The 18,609-nt window shown below is 44.1% G+C and overlaps 1 protein-coding gene across 1 annotated transcript in view; it reads right to left on the minus strand.

Moving 5' to 3' along the window:
- The window catches only part of GAL (galanin and GMAP prepropeptide), a 169,624-nt gene that overhangs the window by 137,036 nt on the left and 13,979 nt on the right, over positions 1 to 18,609 (minus strand). The window contains exon 4 of the mRNA XM_069221271.1: positions 17,784 to 17,870. Within this exon, the coding sequence (XP_069077372.1) occupies positions 17,784 to 17,870 (87 nt within the window). The remainder of the gene's footprint in view (positions 1 to 17,783; positions 17,871 to 18,609) is intronic.

The raw sequence follows: 18,609 nt of genomic DNA on the forward strand, positions 1-18,609 counted from the left end.
TTGCAGGCTTCCAGAGCAGTCAGCGGTCGATTCCTTAGCAGAAGGTGAAGAGAGAGATGCAGAGGAACTCTGATGAGCTCTTACATTCGTTATCTAAAGAATTCACCCAAAGCAGAGACCCTAAATAGCCAGAAAAGGAGGTTTGGCTACTTAGGAAGGAGGATAGGCTAGCAACACAGGTAAGAGCCTATCAGAAGGAGTCTCTGATGTCACCTGCTGGCACTGGCCACTCAGAGCAGTCCAGTGTGCCAGCAGCACCTCTGTTTCCAAGATGGCAGAGGTCTGGAGCACAGTGGAGGAGCTCTGGGCGACTCCCAGGGGAGGTGCAGGTCAGGGGAGTGGTCACTCCCCTTTCCTTTGTCCAGTTTTGCTCAGAGCAGGGCTGGGGGATCCCTGAACCAGTGTAGACTGGCTTACGCAGACATGGGCACCATCTGTGCCCATGAAAGCATTTCCAGAGGTTGGGGGAGGCTACTCCTCCACAGCCCTAACACCTTTTTCCAAAGGGAGAGGGTGTAACACCCTCTATCTGAGGAAGTCCTTTGTTCTGCCTTCCTGGGCCAAGCCTAGCTGGACCCCACAAGGGCAGAAACCTGTCTGAGGGGTTGGCAGCAGCAGCTGCAGTGAAACCCTGGGAAAGGTAGTTTGGCAATACCCGGGTCTGAGCTAGAGACTCGGGGGATCATGGAATTGCCTCCCCAATGCCAGAATGGCATTGGGGTGACAAATCCATGATCTTAGACATGTTACATGGCCATGTTCGGAGTTACCATTGTGACACTATACATATGTCGTGACATATGTATAGTGCACGCGTGTAATGGTGTCCCCGCACTCACAAAGTCCGGGGAATTTGCCCTGAACAATATGGGGGCACTTTGGCTAGTGCCAGGGTGCCCACACACTAAGTAACTTAGCACCCAACCTTTACCAGGTAAAGGTTAGACATATAGGTGACTTATAAGTTACTTAAGTGCAGTGGTAAATGGCTGTGAAATAACGTGGACGTTATTTCACTCAGGCTGCAAGGGCAGGCCTGTGTAAGAATTGTCAGAGCTCCCTATGGGTGGCAAAAGAAATGCTGCAGCCCATAGGGATCTCCTGGAACCCCAATACCCTGGGTACCTCAGTACCATATACTGGTGAATTATAAGGGTGTTCCGGTATGCCAATGTAAATTGGTGAAATTGGTCACTAGCCTGTTAGTGACAATTTGGAAAGAAATGAGAGAGCATAACCACTGAGGTTCTGGATAGCAGAGCCTCAGTGAGACAGTTAGTCATAACACAGGTAACACATACAGGGCACACTTATGAGCACTGGGGTCCTGGCTGGCAGGGTCCCAGTGACACATACAACTAAAAGAACATATATACAGTGAAATATGGGGGTAACATGCCAGGCAAGATGGTACTTTCCTACACCTAGCATCTGGCCCTGATGATTCCTCAGAAGGGCATTGAATAGAGAGCTTCATTAAGCAGGCCCCAAGCCCAATGCCAGTCCAGCATGGCACTGCTTATATCAGACTGTTTTGAACTGGGTCAACCTTAGAGGTTGTTACTTTTAGTAATTTACTGAAGGAAGCTTTGTTTCACTTCTCTCTCTGAGTTCCCATCTCAAGCCTTTGACTATAGCCTACATGCCTTTAAAAAAGACACAGCTGTCTAGAGTGTTCAGATAATTCCAACTGTCAGAGTCTAGGGAAGCACACTATGTTTCTGCTAAAAATGACACAATGGCATTGACCAAGGAAAATCTCTTGTCTTCGCTGCAAGATTTTTTTAAAGATTTGAGAGAGGAATTAAAAGCAGACCTAACTACCTTGCTAGACACTCTTCACTCCGACCATAAAAAAAATCTTTGAACACTGAGACAAGATATAGACTCTGTGAGCGCACACACTCTTAATTTGGAGAATAAATGTCAGACTCTGGAACAGCATGTGTGTAGGAAGCTGGCCTGGTGTGTGGTGAGCACCTATGGTGTTATCACCTTATACCAGTTCCAGGTATCCCCTATTAGTGAAGTGTACGCAGTGTCAAGGAAGCCAGGGCTTCCTAGAGGTAGCTGTGGATGAGCAGCCAAGACTTATCTAGGAGACATGAAAAGCTTATGCAATACCACTACAGTCACAAAGTACTTACACACATGAAAGAACCACACAGTGTTACAAAATAAAGGTACTTTACTATAGTAACACAAATATTAGAATACTGATTATGCACTCCCCCAACTGGAGGTAAGTAAACACACTATTATATACACATTAGAATCAGTAAATAGCATAGAAACCAATAGGCATTGGTAAAAGCAATAGCTAATAGTGAGGGCCCTAGGGGAGGGACAAACCCTATACTAAAAAAGTGGAATGTGAAAGGTAGTCCCCCACCCAAGGAAGTGGATTCAGTAGAGGGGAGCTGGAGGAACTAGGAACCCCAAGAGGTGAGTACCAGAGTGACCCCCAGCAACCGGCAGAGCAGAGGTAGGTACCTATTTTTCCCCCAAACCACCAGGAGGATTTTGGGAAAGCATTATGCAAGACCCAACCACTGGTAGAACCCAAAGGTTGATCCTGAAAGAAGAGGACCTGCAGAAGAAAGGGACCATGTTCAGTTCAAGTTGGAGTGCCCGGTTGTGGCAGGATTCACCAACCACCATTCTGTGGATGCAGGACCAGGTCGACGGTGGATTATGAAGGTCAGCAGTGCAGCACAGAAGCTGAAGAGTAGTTCCAGAAGTGAAGCAAGTGATGTCCCACATCGGTGGTCGAGATGCAGTTGGTTAGTGGGGCTGGAAAATCAAACAAGCCTTGGAAAATGCAAGAGTCAGATAAGACGTTTTGCAAGGCTTAAGAGGACCAACAAGGTCTAGGGGACTCAACCCAAGGAGGGGAGTCCAAGATGACCCTCAGCAGTTGGAAGAGTCACAAGAAAAGGAAGCAGCCCCACAGGAAACCCACTGGCAGCAGGCACAGGGGTCGCAGTGAGGCCCACTCAACACATCTGAAGAGTGCCCCACGTCGCTGGAGCAGCAGGCAGGAGACTGTGCTTTGCAGTAAGGAGTGCTGGGGTCTGGGTCTACATGACTCCTGAAGGTCCCTTGGAGGAGGAACAAACAAGCCTTGGTAGTTGCAAGAGTAATGATGCACAGGGGTACTGTCCTGCAAGGAGAGACAAGGGCTTACCATCTCTCAAGTTAGACAGTTGATTGAGAGGACAAAGGGGACCACTCCAGATTACCACCTTGGATGCACAGCTGTGGAAATGTTGCAGTTGCTGGAATGAGTCAGAGAAACAATGTTGCAGAGTCATTGCTGAAGTTGCAGACTGTTGGATCCTGGAGAGTCCAGTTGCAGTCCCAGTGGCCAGAAGATGAAGTAAACAATGCAGAGGAGTCCTGCTGGAAACTTGCTTGTCGAATCTGAGGCCCCACCCATGACAAAGACCCTAAATGGCCCAGGAAGGGGGTTTGGTCACCTAGCAGGGTGACCACCTATCAGGAGGGGGCTGTGACATCACCTACCACTCAGATGCTACCAGGGTCCTCTGCCCACCTTGGATTCAAGTTGGCAGAACTGAGTGGCCACCTGGAGGAGCTCTGGGCATCACCCCTGGGGTGGTGGTGGACAGGGGAGTGGTCACTTCCCTTTCCTTTGTCCATATTTGCAGCAGAGCAAGGAAAGGGGTCCCTGGACTGGTGCATACCAGTTTATACAAGGAGGGCACCAAATCTGCCCTTCAAAACCTACTGGAGGGTTTGGGAGGCTACTCCTCCCACGTCATGTAACATCTATTTCCAAGGGAGAGGGCGTTACCTCCCTCTCCCGCAGGAAATCCTTTGTTCTGCCAGAACTGGTCAAGTAGCAGGAGGGCAGAAACCTGTCTGAGAGGTGGTAGCATTGCTGCCTGCCTGAAAAACTCTAGAAGACTAGTAGGAGCAATGTTGGGGGTCATCTAAGGAGCCCCCTAAATGCATGGAATCATACAACCAATACTGGCAAAAATGTTGGTGTATGATTCAGACATGTTTGATACTAAACATGCCCTGGTTCGGAGTTACTATTAGGTAGATGGACACAGGTAGTGACCTATGTCCAGTACACGGGTAAAATGGCTTCCCCGCGCTTACAAAGTCCAGTGTAATGGAGCTGGAGTTCTTAGGGGCACCTTAGGCAGGGGTGCACTCACACTATGGTACCTGCACCCTTCCCTCTGTGCCACGCAGGTTGCAATGACAGGCCTGCAGACATATTTTGCATGGCTCCCATTGGTGGCAAAATACACGCTGCAGCCCATGGGGAACCCCTGGTGCCCCAATGCCTTGGGTACCTAAGTACCATATACTAGGGACTTGCATGGGGGCATCAATATGCCAATTATAGGGTATGCAAAGTCCTAAGCAACCAAATTTAGAGGGATAGAGCACAATCACTTTTCACTTTCCCAGTGAAAATAGTCAAAACACACTTACAGCAGGCAAAAAGTAGAGGTAATCAAGCCAAAAAGAGGGCACTTTCCTACAATGTGGGCCAAATAAAGGGCTTAACTAAACAACTTCAGAACCACTTACAGGTTACGATCCTCAAATGTGAAGACGTGGAGACCTGCTCCCAAAGGAACAATATCCATCTACAGAATCTGGAAGAAGGAGTGGAGTGGCCAGAACTGTAGGCATTTTTGGTAGGCATGCTTTCTGAGCTCCTGGGGGACAAGGAGACCAAGGTTAAGCTGTAGCAGGTCCTCCAAGTAGGACCTCCACAAACTGGGGAAGGCAAACAACCCCTAGGTGTATTAGCAAAGTTACACTCCATTAAAGTGAAGGAAGCTATCCTGTAGGCCTCGAGAAAGGTGGAGTCGGTCTAATTCCAGAGTGCGTCATGCTACGTGTTTCAAAATATTGCACCGGCCATGTTGGCCTGAAGACTTCAATTTCGCCCAGTCACTGACCAACTGTTCAATGAACACATCAAATATAGGTGGACTTATACCCTTGGCCTTGCCTTTGAATATCAAAATAAGACACATCACTTCACGGATATATTTAAGGGGGCGAAGCTTCTAGGTATACCATCTCCAGACTGTGGAGCCTCTGAAGAACACAAAGAGCAATCATCCACAAATTCATTGAAAGGAGCAGATAGAGGACCATGGCTCTTGCAGAGGTGAATGAAATGGCACAGAAAATGTGAGGGGTTGACATGAACATGTTGTTCTGCTCACCAAATCTTTCTACGGGGGCTCTGACCCTGGTGTCATTTGACTATAGAGCTTATTGGATCACCCCACATGATGAAACTCTTCTTTAAACTGGTATTCATAATTTTGTTACAACTTTCATTGGCTCTTTCCGGGAACAGTAGACTGCCAATTGGTGAACTCTGTACCTGTATTAGAGACTTCTTTCACACAAAAGATCCCCAAAATACTAACCTGTCCAATACCTGGGCCACACTTAGGGCCTTTATTAGGGGGAAATGCATCACACTCCTATCTGCTTTAAAAAGCAGAAAACCAGAAAAGGTTCATGCTGGAAGCGGGACTACAACTAGCAGAAAGGGCCTACAAGGACTCTCCCTCTTTATCACAACAATATAGGTCACCTCACTTAGTGGAACACTAAACGCAATTTACAGGAACATGGTTGAGTATACTCTGGTACGTCTTAAATATGGAACATATGACTAGGGAAACCAGGTGGGAGCCCCATTAGCACAAACACTATGGGTTAAACATGAAAAAGAATACGTCAGCCACATCAAGTTAAATGATGGAGTGGTAGCAACAGCGGAGACTGATATGCTTTTAGGGATTTCTATACATCCTTATGTACGGCGGAGCCATCCAAGATACAACAGCACACCCAGTACCTTTCCAATATAAACCTTCCCCAGGTGACCAAAGATCAAGATGAGATTTTGGGTAGTCCGATCATGGAGGATGAGGTCCAGTCAGCAATTTCCACCCTAAACTCCACAATTCACCCGGCCCAATGGCTTTATGGTCCAATTCTATAAAACTTTCAGTTCTAATCTGGTACCCTATTGGACAACACTGTTCAATCATATGGCTACCTCTTGCAGGGTTATATGATCTGTGAGCGAGGCACTAATCTTGGTTCTTCCAAAATCAGGGAAAGATCCCCATTATTGCACCTCATACAGAAATATAGGTCTATTGAATTTGGATGACAAATGACATACTATGTTCTTAGCAACATGACTAATAGAAATTCTGCTGGATCTAATTCATCCAGAGCAGTCAGGATTTATCAAGGGAAGACAAACTCATGGTATTCTGAGGAGGGTGATCCACTTGGTTGAAAAAGCAACTAAAAAACACATACTGGCGGTGCTCTTGGCTCTAGATACCAAAAATGCTTTTGACTGGGTAGAGTGGTTCTCCCTTTTCCACACACTCCATCGGTTCAGTCTGTGTGAACAATTTATCGCCATGGTCCAGGCTAATTATGCTAACAGGCTTTCATATGTGCTAGTCACCGTAGTGGGCTCTGACTTCTTCAGAGTGGAACAGGGTACCTGACAGGGATGCCCCCTCTCACCTCTTTTATTCACCCTTAGTATAGAACCTCCTGCTGCAAATGTTAGAGAGAAGGAATTAATTCATGGTCTTCCCTTTGGGTCTGTAAATCATTAAATCTCACTATTTGCAGATTATGGCCCTCATTACGAGCCTGGTAGTCTTAAAACCACCAGACTCGCGGTGGAGATCGGACCGCCGCAGTTGTGGCGGTCCGACCTCCACATTACGACCACGGCAGAGCCGCTACGGTCTGACCGCCAACAATGCCAGGTTGCTGCCAGTTGCCACCCTGGAAGTTTAGGCTGTTGTAATCCACCAGCGTGGTGCTGCATGCAGAGATGCACTGGGAATTACGACTCCCCAAAGCGCCAGCCTTTTCATGGCGGTTGGAAAACCCCATCGTATTTTCCATTGCTTGACTTACAGGTAGTGGAAAGTGTGACGGGTACTGCTGCACCCGCCCCATCATCACATTGCCGCCGGCATCAATGTTGCGGCCCTCTTTTCCCCTGGGCTGATGGGTGGAAACAGCAGCCCAGTGGGAAACTTGTAATAGGGCCGGCAGTGTGGTGGCCTTACTGGCAGTCAGATGGCGGTACGGGTTTGGCAGGCAGCCTCCGCCGCCTGCCAAACTCATAATGAGGGCCTGTGTCCTGCTGTTCTTAATGAGGCCCTCAAATTCACTGAACACTTCACAGCAGGAACTAGCACTTTTTGAAAGGTTTGCCGGTTACCACATTACCACATTAACCTACTGTACATAAATCCTTTCACCTGAACCTAACTCTCCCAAGATCTCTGACTTATAAAAGGCTAAATTCCCTCACTCCTTCAAAAAACTTAAAGCCAATCTCAAAAGATGGGCTCCCATCTACTTATCACGGATTGGTCATATCCATGCAATTAAAATTACTGGTTTACTGCATTTCCTATATCTATTTCAGGGATGCCCAATCGAAATAGACCAAGAGGTTTTTTTTTCAATGCTACACTCACTGGTGACCCGCTGTAATTGGCAGGATCGTATAGCTAATCTCCCATATAAATTGCTGCAGTTACCTAAAGAGGCAGGCGGGTTAGCTCTTCCTGACTTTATCTGTTACCATAAGGCAGCACAGCTAAGAATGATATCCAAATGGTTCTTAAGGGAATCATATAAACACTGGATCCACATGGAACGGGCAGTGTCGGGCCACTGCATCTGGGATGTCCTATGGAAGCTGAAAGCAGACCGGCCTCTTAATCCTTATATTAGTACACCTACAAAAATGACCCTTAATTTCTGGTATGAAGTGAACCAGTCAGCTAAATGTGATATATTCCCTTCCCCATTCGCCCGTATTCATTTTAATCCTATCTTTACCCCTGCACTTACACCGGGTCCATTAAATCCATGGAGGGAGCGAGGGAGGGTATCTTAATATTTCGGATCTGTTTCATGGATGGGACATTCTTACCTTCGAAAACTGCCAATGTCATTTTGGCTTATCAAATTTCTGAAAGGTATCAATATACTCAAGTGAAACATTGAGTACTTCACCAGAAGTATTAGAGGCAGCCACTAGGGACCTATCTCCAATTGAAAAATGTGTCCACTGATGAGCTAAAGGCAAGATTTCTTTCCTTTATTCCCTTTTATTGGGGGGCTTGTTTTTTGTTGAGCAATTGTTAAGATTCAATTGGGTGGATCATTTGATGAAAGCACTTTCATTACAACAGTTGTTTACAAGGGGAATATCATTATTCTGTTTGTAATTCTAGCTCTCGGAGGTTTGCGTTGACAGCCTCGTTGTGTTTCAATATCTTTATATAATGATGTGCTCTATGGAGATAACTAAATAAAGAAAGTTTGACACAGAATGGGTAAAATTCATCAAATCAAATACTATTTGCTGCTTCTAGGAAGCTTGAGCTCTGGATGAGTTTACTGTGGATGGGTTCACAGCGGTATTGATGAAAACCACAAGTGAAACAAAAGCGTGACTAAGAGGTGGTCTCATTATTGGGATTTCCACTTCACTGAATACAGACAGCCAAGTGTTCACCCAAATAATAAGAACATTCCAATGCTGGTGATTTCTTGCGAATGTTGGGTGTTAACCATATTGAACGTTTAGTTATTGCCAGGCCTGCAATCAGACTTTCATAAGCAATTGAATGAGCTGGAGAAGTACATTGATATTCCTCATCAAAATATATCACCACCTTCATGCTTCAACCATTCACAAGCAAAGCAGCATGGCATTCTGGTTTGTGGGGATTTTAACAGCAAACCTGATGATATAGTGGCCAATTTAGATGTGTTGCACAATCACGTTATCTGCAAACCATCCTTCCCACCTTTTCTAACCTACCGCTCAAGGAGAGGTGCCCCCTTACATCCCTTGGGCTTACAAATGATCTTTATCCTCTAAACGGTTCTGTGCCCTTAGATTTGCCAGCTCACCACGCCTTCCAATCAGATGGTCATACAAGCTTGATCAGGTGGTCATGTAAGCCTGATAGATTATGTTTTAATCAATGACTACAACTTCGTAATAGAGCATCAAGTTGAGAGTGAGCACTACCCGTACATAGCTTGTTTAAATGTTCCTGCATGGAATTAATCGAACACTACTTGTTTACCCAAACTTAGGAAAAGCGCACTACAATTAACAGCAAATTGGAAGTTCATTGCATGGCATAAGTACAGTGGCACAGAATTGCACCCTGCCAGAGCCCAAAACCTCCCGCAAAAATCATTCAGGGAGAGAACATGCAAGGAATTTAGTAACCTAAAAGACCCAGAGATTATTCTCAAATTCAAGACTTTCATTAATTTGTCTTGGAGGCACAGTGGTCCACAACTTGACAGTGGAAGTAGGAACACTGGTAATTGTAACTTCTTGCATATAGAATGGTTTGACAAAAAGTGCGGCAAACTGAAATCTGCACAAGCATCTCATTAACTCCAAAAAAGCCAAGTCCAAGTAAAGGCTTTGAAGGCACTCATGGAAGCAAGAACTCCAGGCACTTCTAGGAGTTAGTTCGGTGGAGATCAGGAGGTACCCCAAGACAGTTGGAAAATATTATTATGCCTTTTTCCTGGTACAACCATTTTTCTACACTAAGGGGGTCGGCCGCCGTCCCATGGGCCCCATTACGAGATCCCCGCTGGGTAAGCGGGCGGAAACACTGTTTCTGTCAGCTGGCCCAGTGGGGAACAGCCCACAACATTAATACCAGCAACGGCAATGTTGTGATGCGTAAGGTTCAACAGCACCTGTTGCGCTTAAAAGAAGGACAGGGCTGCCCATGTGGGCCGCTGCACTGCCCATGCCAAGTCCATGGGGCCCCCTGCACCCTGTCTCAGCCAGCTTTACATAGTGGTGCAACCAAATGTAAAAGCTGGTGGAGAGGGGGGGTCGTAATCCCCAGGGTGGGGCTGCATGTAGCGCTGCCCTGGCAGATTAGGACCGCCAGCACCGCTAGTCCCTCCAGTTGAGAGAAACTGGTGGTGCTGGCAGTCTTACCGTGACCCAATCGCCACTGTCATAATGTGTCGGTCGTAATTAGAGCCTATACAGTCTTTCAAGTCAGAAACACCCTAGTATTGTGCGGTTAACACTGGGGAAGGAAAGACACCAGAAAAACAACTGACCTATGGAGGAGACTCGAAGCACTTCACTTTATTGATGTCAGAAGGCAAAACAACAAATAAGGAATTTTCTGAGAATGAAGTTTGATTGGCAATTCTCAGCCTGAAACAAAACAAGGCCCCAAGTCCTGATCGGATTCTTGTGGATAGGTATAGATCAAATCTTACTTCTTGGGTAACTATTCTGACTGCAGATAACAAGGTGGTTTAATTCCAGGAGAAGGCACCAGCATCCTGGAAATCTGCAATAATTGTTTCCAAAGACAAGATAGGTCCCTGAAACAACCCCTCTAATTACTGACCAAACTCTCTGCTCGAAACAGCATGGATAATACATGCTAAACTTTTGCATACCTGGCTAGATGACTGGCTAAGTAATGTAATGAAATGTATTGTGTAGATTTATATAGCAAAGTGATAATGAGATCATTAATGCTTCACAAACAGGCTTCCAGGAAAGACAAGGAACAATCAATCAAGCAATGTGATTAATTAATATCTGTCTGAAATAGACGTGCATCAAAAGTTCACAAACTATACCTGATTTTAATGGACTCAAAAAAGCTTTTGACATTGTAAGCTGTGACCTACTTTAGCAAACTTTATTAGTTCAGGTCTGTCCAACAAAATTAGTGTCACCTATTAAGGAAAAATACAGCACTAACACCTCATCAGTCATGTATGGTCCAAAGGGCGAAGTCAGCAAAAGCTTTAGAATAAACATTGGGGTCGGGCAAGGATGCGTATTGCCCCAGCCTTGTTTAATATTGTCATCAATGATGTTCAAAAGTACCTGGCGACCTTAAATCTTGGTGTACTGACTTGTGGTAGCCACAGAATGCCAATTCTGCTTTTTGCAGACAACGTTGTTCTCCTGTCTCAAACAGAATTAACCATGGACAAGCTCCTGTATGCATTCAAAAACTATTGCAACAATAAGGTACTCTGAATTAATACTGTGAAAACAAAATACATGATTATAAAAGGAGTACTAACCTGAGGAACTCTTTCAAAATGTATGGAACACGCTTGGATCGTGTTGATCACTACGATTACTTGAGAGTAAAGTTTGACTCTAAGTTAGCTTGGTCTGCCCAACTACTTAAGAGTGAGGCGACACTGAGTCAATATGCTAACGGGGTACTCTGTTTTGCCAGACATCAGGGGAGCAGACTGGTTGCCCCTGCCTTTAAGCCCATAGTACGCAAGCCCTTGATACAGGCCTATATGAGGCTGAGCTATGGGGCTATAAAAATGTGAAAGGGTTTGCTAAGGCCAAGAACCACTTCCTCTGTCACCTTCTTTTGCTTGGTCCTGAGACTTTTGTGGATGCATTAAGGTACAAGCTGGAAATTAAATCTATTGAGCTGCAGGCAGCACTATGTCCCATCCTATACCGGGTAAGGATATGGACAAAACCTCAGTTGGAACCCTACTTGAACATTTTGCGAGAGGTTTGGATGCAAGCCAAACAAGTCAAATTACCCTGGTTTAGGACCTTGGCTAGCACCCTACAAACCATAGGATGTGTTGACTGCTGGTCTGAACTGGGAAAAATGCTGAAAGACACTGGGCAGGATGCAAAGGAAAGGTTCTGGCAATATGTCTATAAATCTATTAGGACAAAAGTTAGAGCAGCTTTGGTCACTCAAGCCCTTTCCTATTTTTGAACCATATTTGGAAAAATGGAACCCACATTTAAAAACTCATTGTACATTAATTTTAGACTAGGTATTTTGCCATTGAAGCAATACACTAGGTCATGGCATAAGAGCAGGGGTAGCTCACCTATTTGTGGATGTGAATGTGGGGGGGAGTAGAGTCTATAATGCAATTTGTGCTATTTTGCAATTTTATGTTTGAAACCAGAAGAGAATACCTCTTTCCACTTTGTATAAAGCCCCTGCCACAATATATATGCCTGGAGCGTAGCTAAGCAGTTGCATTAGTCAGGCTACTTGGGAGCCTAGTATATACTATTGACAGTCCCACAACCATTGTTATTCATCTGCAGCAAGAGGTGGGCACATTTGATTGACTTGATTAACTTTGATTGTTTTATATGTATGTTGTTTTGGACATTTGTAACAACCCTGTAGCATTTGACCATTGTAAAATGTTTTTTATTAATGAGTCCTACTTGACACTGCCAACATCCTGCACTCTGTACACTCTAAATCTCACACAAACCCTGTCCACACCACATGTTCAACCTCTGGAAAAGAACCAACATTAGTAAGTTCACTGACATTTTCAACTTGTCAATTACCTCAGCAACCTACCCAGATGACTGGAAACATGTTAAAATTAAACCCCTCCTCAAGAAACCTTCTGCCAACTCCAGCGAGTTCAACAATTAATTACCTTTCCATCATATTTTTGACGCCAAAGTGACACAAACCTACAAAATGAGCCAACATTTTGGAAGTGCACACTGCTTTTGTTTAGTAAAATGATGCAAAGGCAGCACTAACTTTACATAGATCGGGCCCAAATTTCCTCATCATCTCTGTCTATTTCGAGCCATACATCACCAGTAACTTGGACATGTCATTAGGAGAATTGGATGCTGTTGTTTGCCATAAGGGGTCAGAGCTGATAGGTACACATGCAAGCCTGATCAATATGACTGTCACCTGCACTGTGAACATCACATCTACCTACAAATTAGGTATTTCTCTCCCCCTGAGCCTAAGGGGGGATTGGCCATGCTATACATCATCTCAATAGTCCTGGTCATCCACCAAGGCCTGACCACTCATACATGGAGTCAAGGAGTGGACCATATGTTAGGAGGGCTGCCAACTAGGAAGCTGTTATCCGTAGGTCAATCACATCTACATTCACCAATATCTTTACTCCCCTTTCCTGACAAAGTACTCCAAAAAGCCATCATCCAACATTTCAAGGAATATCTAGAGAACTCACGACCTACATGACCCCGTTAGCCAACATCATCGGAAAACAGGTTCTCCAGTGCAGGGGGATAGGACAGGAATGAACTTTCACATTGGCGTAGGACAGCGCAGCAAGAAGAAGATGGAGTAATTTTCGCACCCTTGAATTTCCTTTTGGGAATTCCAAGAAGTTGAACGTGTTGGACTCAATAGAATGCTATGCAAACATAAGAACGTTATTTTTTCGAAACTGCATCAGTTTTTGTCTGTGAGATAGTTCTAAATAGCCTTCTCTTCTATAGTTTAGTTACCTGAAAGGTGAGGTACCCCCACTACTGAACTTCACTATAGCGCATGCCCCTTGATAGCAGACCTTATGCCCACCCGGAAATAATTTTCTCGAGCCCACAGATACAGGCAATAAAATGGATTATATCACTACTGGGTAAGATGTTAACAATAACTGTTGGCTGGTAACCACTGAAGCCTTTAAATCATTGTGAAATTTTGCAGTAGTCGTATGCATCCACATCGTTGCCAATATCTTTCCGTTGCATATTTCCAGAAAACGCTGCGTTGTCCCATAAGAGTCCTACAAACGTTCTATGGAGCATGACATATTTAGCAAAGAGAATTTACAATCCCCATATGTTTTAAGGAGCCCATGTTTAATCCAGGTTGACGCAGTTGATAGCAGATTTAAGGTGAGTGATTGCTGAAACAGGTGCATTTTCGGACCCCTACACATTTATCGGCTTTAAATATAGGTTTAGGAACAGTATGAAAAGAGTCTGAGTCTCCTGTGATCCCACAGTGAACGCCAGAAATTACGCAATTAGCTTCTTCCCAAGGGTGCAGCTGTGTTAAGACGTTCCGAAATAATGTTGCAGTGATGTCAATCAATGAGAATGACGTTAACACTTCAAATATAGATTGATGTTAACACTTCAAATATAGCGTCGACTTGCTATTGTTAAATATTGATACAATGGTTGTCCATCTACTGAATTAGGTGATTATGCCAAAAGCACAAATCCCATTGTTCCCCTTCGTCAAGGGTGGACTCCTCAAGTCACCACAATATCTGAAAGGTTCTCCAGAGACTCAGACCTTGTTTGAGGTCCTTTTTTTTATTTGCACATTGAGGGCTTGTCACACCGACATTTCCCAGCTCAGCTCTGGGAGAACAATCAATCAATCAGATCATCAAGTATGTCATTAGTAAGAGAAGTGAAGTTACATGATGTGTGTCATCCCAGAGACATCTTAAGAATTTCTCGGGGTCCTGGGCCAAACATATTTTGGGGGGCCGTCTTTGCAACAGTTTTGAATTTATGAGCCAATTTCAGCTATTTCATGCTCTTTGGCCAGGTCACTGACAGTGCACAGGTACACAGGTCCAAATGTTAAATGTGTTTCCATCTAAGAATCAGGGACAGTGACGTGGCTTTTCAACATTGTATTACAGCAGCAACTCACTAATATTATTACAAATAACCTTTGTTTCCAACTCCCGTTTCTCATATTTGAGGTCCTGTTTTGATCTAAACGCACATTCTTATGGGTGGTCCATGTTGTTGAAAACATAAACAACATTTCAGTGCAAAATGTCTGTAACACATCACCAACTGCAAAAAAATATTAAAGGAAAACGTTCTTTATAACAATCTATATGAGTCATCAGGGCAAAACTCTCTGCAGGACAGAGATGGCTCTCTCGGGTGGTCCCATAAAAGAGTAGGGCACTGGGCCAGAGTCCACTTGCCCATCCCTTAAAACGTCTCTGCGTCACATAAATGGTGAGAAGTTTGCCTCTCAAATATATGAAAAAAATGAAGTTTTATAATCAAATCTGTATGATACCTTTAGATCAGGTCCACTGGAATTATGTGGCAAGGGAGGACAAATTATGCAGGGTTGACAACTATCTGGCCATAAAAGGCAAATTATGTAGTGTAATGTACCACATTTTGTAACACTATTACTTCTTTATTTTGTCATTTGACACATGTTAACGCTGTCTGGGCGAAGGTTTAATCTCCTTAGTACCAGTTTAACACATAAACATAGCAATTAGCAGAAAAATAACTATTTATCCTTTGCAAGGGGCCTTACACTGTGCAGCAATATGTGTTAATGCATTCTAAGTATCCGTTGGGATCCTTTTGAGTCAGAAACGTTTTTCTTTTTGCAAAATCTCCCGTTTGTAAAGAAGACGATGTATTATGTGGCAAATGCGGCAGATCTATACATATACGGAAAACGTTGCAGCCGCAAATCGCGTGATTCCATTTGTTCTGCCATAGACGTAGTATTCAGATGTCTGTTTTTTTTAGTTTTTTTTTTAGATAAGATTCATTTATCCGTTTATTTATTTACTTACTTGTTTTTTTAATTTATTTTTGCGCTGGCTTTAAGCGCGACCAATAATCTATTGATCAGAGCAGCTGCACATCAAGGTGGAATCATTTAGCAGGGAGAAGTGCAGACGTTTAACATACAGGATCTGACTGCGGAATGGAGATTGTGCTGTGAGGAGATGGGCGAGGTGCAATCAGAGGGCTAAGTCTGCACTTAAGAGCAACATATTTTGGTGCCAGCCTTTCAGCACGCAGAGAAGCGCAGGTTGTGCATAAACATGAGGTCATGCACTAGTTGTTCCTTCGAAGGGTCCCACACCCCCTCCCCACAGCACAGTAAAAAAGGCAGACCTTAAACGGGCTTCTTTCAATGGCCTAGCATTTTCTTACAAATTATGTTTTTTCAACTATGGGCACACGGGCAGCAGCTGCTCATGTTCCCTTAAGTGAACAATCCTTGTTTTGACTCAAATGGTCGAGCATTAAAGCAGCCAAGCTCGTGTACGTGACCCATGAAGGCACTGTGCTTCCATGTCAGGCTGGTGCTCCAAGTGTGTCGCAGATGGGCACTAAAATAACGCACTCCGGTACCAGAGACGCATCCAGGGTATGACGACAAAGCCGCAGGTCCGGGAAAACAGGTCCTGCGCTTTACGCGTTCCTTCCGCAGCACTATTCCCAGAATGTGACCCGCAGTGAGTATATAACTGGGGATTCTTGGCTGAGGTACACTACTTATGCAAAGGACAGCATTTTAGTACAGGTTGGGACTGCTGGTTGTGCAGAGTGCCACCGAAGCAAATGTACACACTCGCTTCGTTACTGAGGGCCTCTTGCTGACATAAAATAAAATAACCACAGCGAATCTGTAAAACATGGCATTCACGCAATGTCATTGTCACCTAACATGGGCAAGCGAGGTGCTGGTCTCTAAGGGTAGAGTTTGGTGGTCACGTTGACAGAGGAATGGTGCACTGGAAGCGTGCGCTTGCTTCGCCTCCCGTTGTAAAGGACCTGGAGAAAGTGCGAAGCTGTACGATATGGTTCCGCAGAAGAGTCACAAACAGCAGAGATAATGACTGGGCTGCTTGAGGCAGATAAGTTCCACAGAATATGAGTCACTGGAAATAATATATTTGCTAATGAGTAGATGTCATGCACCATTTGAAAGGCCTCATCAGATCTTGTCCTTGGAATGGATGTCAATAAACCATGGGATGCAATTGAGAGCTGAGTAAGATGTTTTTCTAAATGACTGGGGCTGGAATAGGTGTCAAACATTAATTACAAGAGATGGGTGATGGAAGGCCTGTAAGTAGCTCACACAATACGTGAGTGGTGTAAAGATGGCATTACCCATGTTGGCAATAGGAGTTTTGAGCGGAATAATGCCTTTGGAAGTGAAGGGTGCTTCAGCCTCATGATTGGCCACCATAAAATCCCCGCCACTCAAGTAGTTCTGTAAGGTCTGCAGTCATTGCCAGTCCATGAAAATGAGATGATTGAAGCAATTATAGCTGCCTATCTTATCCGCTCCTGCCATTTTATATAATTTAATGATCGATTCATAAACTATGGCTGTACTCATATGTTCAATCATATGGCATTAATAAATAGGCAAATCTATAAATCTGTAGGTGATTTAATGATGGGTTCGTAAGCTATGGCTGTCCACATATGGGATTATGGAACAGGTGAATCTCAATAAATCTATAGGTAATTTAATTATGGATTGGTAAACTAAGGCTGTCCATATATGGGATAATCACATAGGCTTATCTCTGTAAATCCGTCACATAGTAGTGCATTCATATTTTCTACTACGTATTTAAGAGCATCACACAGTTTGCTTTCTTGGCATCAATCTGCACATAGAGGTACTGTACGATCCCTCCCAACACCTGATGTTATTGAACACCTCAAAAAGGACATCCTGTCAGCACTTCATAGATGATTAACATTGGTAATACAATATAGTGTACAAGACAAAATAGGAATACTAGCAACATTGCTCGTCAGTACGTTTGGGTTTACTGCTATTTAAAGGAGGGTTTGGTTTAGTGTTTTGAAAGGACTGCATGTTATGAAGGGTGACACATTTTATTGGTCTACAAAAGAAGCGCATAGACAGTCTAGCAAACAATTCTTCAGTAACCTATAAACAGTTTCGCTTACTCCAAGGGACCCGAGGTGAGTCGAAAGTTTTTCTGTGTACCCCTTTGTACTTTCAATTAATTGACTTCTAGATAAGATGACTCTCTGAAAGAGGAGATGGACTTAGGTGACAGACCTGGATATCTACCTAAAGTGTTGTATCAAAGTAGAGATCTCCTTGCCCGTGCCTTACCTGACTTTACATCATCTTCGGGCTGCACTTCCCGCTTTCCAGCAAGTCCATGTTTGTCGTTGAAGGATCTGTGGTTGTCTACTGCATCTGTTTAATGCAACGCACACCAGAGGCATTAATTCACTTTCCCTGTTCAAATCTTGTTACTTTAATGCTATCACTGTGTCAGGTTCATTTACGGGCTTGAATTATGTTTCTAAATTGGATTGTGGTGATCTACGAACATACTGATGGACCTTTGTTTTAAATATGATGGTTCATAAATGAAAAAGAGAATAAATGTATTTAAAAACAGATGAAATAAAGGCGTAAGTCATGGGAACTGGGTGAACTTAGACTACATCTACGTAATGGTGATTTTGATGTGTGAGTTCAGTATTAGGGTGATTCTGCTTTTTTCACGAAGTGTACTTGCCATTCAAGGTAAAAAATAGACTGCTGTTATGTGAAATAACCTCCAAAAGCTATCTTACATTCCCCTGGTGTCTCTTCTCTCCCCCTTGCAATGGGAATGTCCTTTATCAGTAAAAGTTGATCAACTCGACCTGAAACAAAGGATGATTCCTATTACACAGTTTAGAGAACCGCCAGTGCCCAGTATAGTACAGCACACCCATTCCAGTACAGCTCTCAACACACATTAAGGGGGGAAGTGTTCTGTACAGCGACATTTTGACTTCAATGTCTATAAAGTGGACTTACATATGTCTACAGAACACAAGAAATGACCCCGCCAAGAAAAAGTCTGGATATTAGAATGAAGTTTGATGCCCTTTCAGTGAAAGCTGAGTAGACCAGTTGCTGGTAAATGCCAACTGCCCCATAC

Source organism: Pleurodeles waltl, chromosome 3_1 (assembly GCF_031143425.1).
Source record: "Pleurodeles waltl isolate 20211129_DDA chromosome 3_1, aPleWal1.hap1.20221129, whole genome shotgun sequence".
NCBI lineage: Eukaryota > Metazoa > Chordata > Amphibia > Caudata > Salamandridae > Pleurodeles > Pleurodeles waltl.